The sequence below is a fragment of the Palaemon carinicauda genome, chromosome 4, assembly GCF_036898095.1.
Source record: "Palaemon carinicauda isolate YSFRI2023 chromosome 4, ASM3689809v2, whole genome shotgun sequence".
Taxonomy (NCBI): Eukaryota; Metazoa; Arthropoda; class Malacostraca; order Decapoda; family Palaemonidae; genus Palaemon; species Palaemon carinicauda.
Genome location: NC_090728.1, coordinates 157,570,149 through 157,575,790, shown reverse-complemented (window position 1 = coordinate 157,575,790; position 5,642 = coordinate 157,570,149). Strand labels below are relative to the sequence as shown.

At 33.2% G+C, this 5,642-nt stretch overlaps 1 protein-coding gene across 1 annotated transcript; it reads left to right on the top strand.

The window, feature by feature from the left end:
- The first annotated feature begins 4,153 nt into the window (after positions 1–4,153).
- Positions 4,154–5,346, top strand: LOC137639719 (KRAB-A domain-containing protein 2-like). The gene is made up of 2 exons (XM_068371965.1): positions 4,154–4,165; positions 4,573–5,346. The coding sequence occupies exons 1-2, from the start codon at positions 4,154–4,156 to the stop codon at positions 5,344–5,346; spliced, it is 786 nt and encodes a 261-aa protein (XP_068228066.1).
- The last annotated feature ends 296 nt before the right edge of the window (positions 5,347–5,642 follow it).

Below are 5,642 nucleotides of genomic sequence, written 5' to 3'. Positions count from 1 at the left end.
GATTCAACTTTTTTTTACTGATTGTAGCATGATACATGATAATGGCCCTCTGCTGCCACAAGTTCTCTGCTTAGCAATGCAAGGATTCTGTTGTCAAATTTTCTGCTTGCTGCATCACGGATGCTGGCATCCACATGAAGTTCAACACATTTTGTGAGAGCTTCCCTGGTGTTCTGTCCTTTCAGGTATTTGCTTGACTTGTAAAATATACATATTTATTCATACACTCTTGATGTTGCTGGTGCCTCTGTGGATGATTTTCTTGAGCTCGATTGTTTAGGTTCACAACTTGTGCCCTTTGAAAGGATAGAGTTGAGAAGTTTTTTCATCGTAAAGATATTATGGCATTTGCGATGATAATGTATACGTGGTATCTGTCCTTCTTCTAGGTACTTGGCTACATTCAAAATCTCTGTATGTTGTCTGATCTCTGCAGCTGTCAACAGGGTTTTCCAAAAATCTAGATCTTGTGGCGAAACCAGGGCATCAGACTCATCATTAGAGCAGTGAAAAATGCAGTTGGTTGATGGCTGCGTCTTTGGCAGTGTCGCTTTTCCAGATTCACTAAATGAAGCCATCTTGTGCGAACGCAGTATTCAGTTTTTGTATCACACCAGCGGCATCCAATAGACAAATTGCAGGAATTAAGTTTAAGGAATTGGAATATAAATTGTTAATTCTTAGAAAAATAAAATCTTACATAATTATAATAAAATTATAATGCAAATTCAGCGTAGGCTCCAAGACATCAGTATCATAAATAAAGAATGCAAAAGACCATTACATTAATTAGTGTATTCATTCGTGTATTAATTAGTTAGCCTTTATTACAAATGATTAAGCTGAACAAAACACAATTAGTATGATAGGAACTTACATAACAAATACTGTGATGCATCCATATTTGCAACGCCATCTAAACAGCTGAAAATTAAACTTACGACTACGAGTTATTTAACTATTTTTAACAAAAACCTAGAAGAGAATAAACAATATCATGATCCAAACAAAATAAAGTCAACACTTTTCCAATAGCTTATTTTACACTGGTTGTACACAATATCTCTCAAACAAAATTGAAAATGTGTAAACCAATAGGTCTCGAACACAATTTGACATCCTTTATAGCAATTTATGGTAAAAACAGAATTTAAAAAAAAAAAGTGATTAAGCTGTCAGTATGGAAAGGTCATCACATTCAAATGAGCCTTTATTCAGCTTATCTAATTGTCTGTACCACTTTTGTTTATTCACCCCAGGTAATACCTATATCTGGTCAGGCCCATGGACTAAATAGGTTCCGTTGGTTATAAATTTGCTTAATAATATAATCCATTTTTGTATAAATTTTGTATTAGAACCGTATCTCTTTCATTTATAGTTTAACTATAATTGCTTTTGCATTTTTCTCTGATATAAAAAATGAATTAGATATTTTTTCATATTCATTCGCTCAAACAATCCTGCCATTTATTCTAACCGCTTTACATATTTCATCCAAAATTAAATTAATTCGCTTATAAAATCTATTAATTTTTGGAAAATTAATGCAAATGATTGAATCAAAATGGGAAATGTAACTGTTTTTTAATTCCTAGAAAATCATTTAGGATATGAACAAAGTTTTCTGTTATATTGCTAATTATAATTGCATTCAATTCCTATTCAATTTTACGAAAACTTATATAATTTTTCATGTCAAGTATTGCATTAATAGAATTATGACCCGTTGTGCTTAAACTTATGACTTTTTATTGAAATATATATATATTATATATATATATATATATATATATATATATATATATATATATATATATATATATATATATATATATACAGTATGTATATATATATCTATATATATATATATATGTATATATATATAGATATATATATAGCTATATATATATATATATATATATATATATATATATATATATATATATATATATATATATATATATATATATATATATTGACGATTAATCATTACATAATATCAATTGATTTGTTGTCATACATATCTAAGCTTTAAATTCTAATATAAAAGAATAAACCATCCATTTCAAAACATTCATTAACAGGGATTGGCCTATTTCACCTTCAGTCAGTGGTTGTGTTATGTTTATCATACCCCTGTTATACTCTAAAGGTACGCCACTATCCTTTGCCAACCTTGAGTGAATACCATCATTTGATTTGTGAATATTAATCTCATGCCAAAATTTCGTCCGTCATATTATTAAGATTTAAACTACCTATTGTTGTTCTTGGCCATTTTCTACGTTAGTCACTTACTTTTTTCATTTTCCTTTTATTAATTTACCTCTTATTATGTTTAACTTTATTCACATTTTGCTTCGCTTAATTTGCGATATCGCCTTTTCCATATATGCTTCATCAGCATGTATTTCTGTTTCAGTTGTCCAAAAGATGATTCCTTCGTCAACAGGATAAGAGACTTTCATAAATCCCTTGGCTCCTTCATCATCTTTCCTTTTGTATTATCATTCTGTTATCTTCTTCACTGCGTTTCTATATCTTTCATCTGGAAATATTCAGTCCTTTGCTCAGTCAATTATCTCGTACCTTCATTAATATCGTTTTGCTGGCAGTCTCTCTCTCTCTCTCTCTCTCTCTCTCTCTCTCTCTCTCTCTCTCTCTCTCTCTCTCCGCCTTCTCGGTCTTTATTTCCTTAATTACAAATTTCACTTAATGCGTTCTTTCCATTCTTTTGTATTCTGAAAAACAACCCTCATTTAAATTTTGGTCTGTCATTTTGATGCCACAATCCTATTCTAGGTGACCTTTGTGTTTGATAACATGTTCTTCGATCACTATAAATTAAAGTTGAACTAAAGAATCCAACGTAAATGAATGGCGCTATATTTCTTAACACTCATTATCGGCTTAAGATCGCCATTTAGTAAGGAATTATGAGATCAAACTGGATATTTATGTTGTCTTAAACGTCCAACCTTTCCCTATTTGTTCAATTTATATATTATCACCCGATCTTCCATCTTAGTGGAAAATTTTCTAATTGATAGAGAACATATATTTCAGCGATTGTATATAACTTTCAATTATTCAGTATCTTTTTATCTTGATAGCCTTGTCTTCAAAGTTCTTATGAGTATCTGTGAAGATATCAGTGTAGATCTGTTTTGATATACAAACTTTTAATTTACTATCTCTAAATACAACGGTTGTGAAATGTAGACACGAAGTACTTTCTCCTATAAAAATATATATTAAAAACCTTTATAGTTTATCTTTTTTTCTTTACAGGAAACTCATGATAGAAGAAAATGTCATTTCCTGCTTTGTCCCGGGTAGGAGGACCTTCCAGCCGTTGAGAACCTTGAGGTAAGTAGCCTCGCGTATATTTTTTCTCCATCGTCAAGAATATGTTGATTTGTAGTATATAAATTTACCTAAATAAAAACTGAATCATGTTACGAATCTCACACCAAAATGAAGCTATGAGACCAGTTCACTGTTTCCACTGCTGTAATATTAGGAAACTGACAATAAATCCTCTGAAATGGCTCAAAATAGAGAAATGCTGGAACATTTGATGAACTGTGCACCTTAAAGCTTCTCCTGCAGTTTCCTCCCCCAAAGGAATTTAGAATTTCCTATATAACAGTGTGCATATGAAAATGACGCATCGTCAGTAAACCATTGTAATTTCATCTCCTAAGATTTCAACATACAATTAGTGGTGTTCGATACCATTGGGTTTGAATTAACAACTATATATATACTGTATATATATATATATATATATATATATATATATATATATATTTGTGTGTGCGTGTGTGTATGTGTTGTGCGCGTACCTCTTAACATTGGAAATACAGTCATACACACATACTATACGTACTGTATTTGTGTATATGTATGTATATATATATATATATATATATATATATATATATATATATATATATATATATATACTGTATATATGTGGGTGTAAGTATGCGTCTTTTTATGCAAATATCTGTAGATACACACAAAATTAACATGCATATTTACACACGCAGACATACAAACACCTATATATATATATATATGTTACAGTCAAACTGTGAAATCAGTTATTTCGTGAAGTGACTAAAACTGTCAGTCATTACATGTAATGCCTGTAGGGGTTAGTCAATTCATGATATGACTGACAATTCTAGTCATTTCGCGAAATGACTGATTTATTGTCATTTTTGTTACACCATATTGCTGTTATACTTTAGGCAAAGTGTGAATTAGTATTTGGACTCGTTTCCGCTATCTACGAAACAACTCCGGCCACGAATATAGTACACATTACTCTTACCTCCCTTACTACAAGATCAGTTTATTCTAGTACCTTGACAAGATGTCTGAGAGCATAGAGTTAAAATTTCGTGAAGAGTTATTATCTAGGTATGAGAAGTGTTCCAAGTATCTCATTCCGAAAGACGCTTATTTTCAAATGATTGAGGACATTCGTAGAGCTAGCGAAAGAAAGAACACGAAAAGTTGTCCAAATATTACCTTCTGAGTAAATATGAAGTGTTACAGTGTGGGGATGTTGAGAAAATTATTAAGAAACGACAAACTCAAGACGAAACACCGGTGTACTATGTCTCCATTGAGGACACATTTGACATAGTTAAAAGAGCACACGTTGCAACTGGTCATGGCGGTCGAGACAAAATGACAAAAGAACTCCAAGTGAAATATGACAGCATTCAGCGAGATACAATTGAACTATTCAAGTCGTTATGCCTGGAATGCCAGAAAAAGAGAAAGCGACCAATGACAAAGGGTGTCGTAGTTAAACCTATTCTGAGTACTCAATTTTTATCACATGGCCTGGTTGATCTCATAAACATGCAGTCTATGTCATGTAGAACCTTCAAATGGATTATGGTGTACCAAGACCATCCGACAAAGTTCTGCGTTCTACGTCCGCTCACATCAAAGCGTGCAGCTGAAGTAGCATTCCAACTTGCTAATATCTTTCTACTTCTGGGTGCTCCTGTAATCCTTCAATCCGACAATGGTTCTGAGTTTACAGCTCAGATTATTAATGAACTACGTTCTTTGTGGCCTGAATTGTCAATCGTTCACGGCAAGCCTAGACACCCACAGAGCCAAGGCTCTGTTGAGCGAGCAAATGGTGACATAAAAGACATGCTTGTAGCATGGATGGCTGACAACTCAACGGACTGGGCTACAGGCATCAAATTTGTTCAGTTTTCCAAGAATTCGGCTTACCATGTAGGGATCAAAAGAAGTCCATATGCTGCAACAAGAACCAGAGCCACTATTCAAGCATCAAACGAACCTTGATCAATTTCATAACAGCATCAGCTCCCAACGATTAGCAGCAAGTGAATCTCAGAGACAACAAGCAGAACGTATGGTTAAGAGGAGCCGAACAGAATTAGTAGCAGGTGAGATAGGAGACAACATTGCTCTTCCAATTCCATTGGTTGATCGAGGTCGAGGAGACCCAAGGAACATCCTAGGTGTTATTGTGAGTAGGAGTATGAACGACCAATACAGAGTGGCCACCAAAAGTGGTATTCTAAAAGGAAGCTATTCCAGGAATCAGTTTGACATTTGTCCTGAGAGATTGGTGAAAG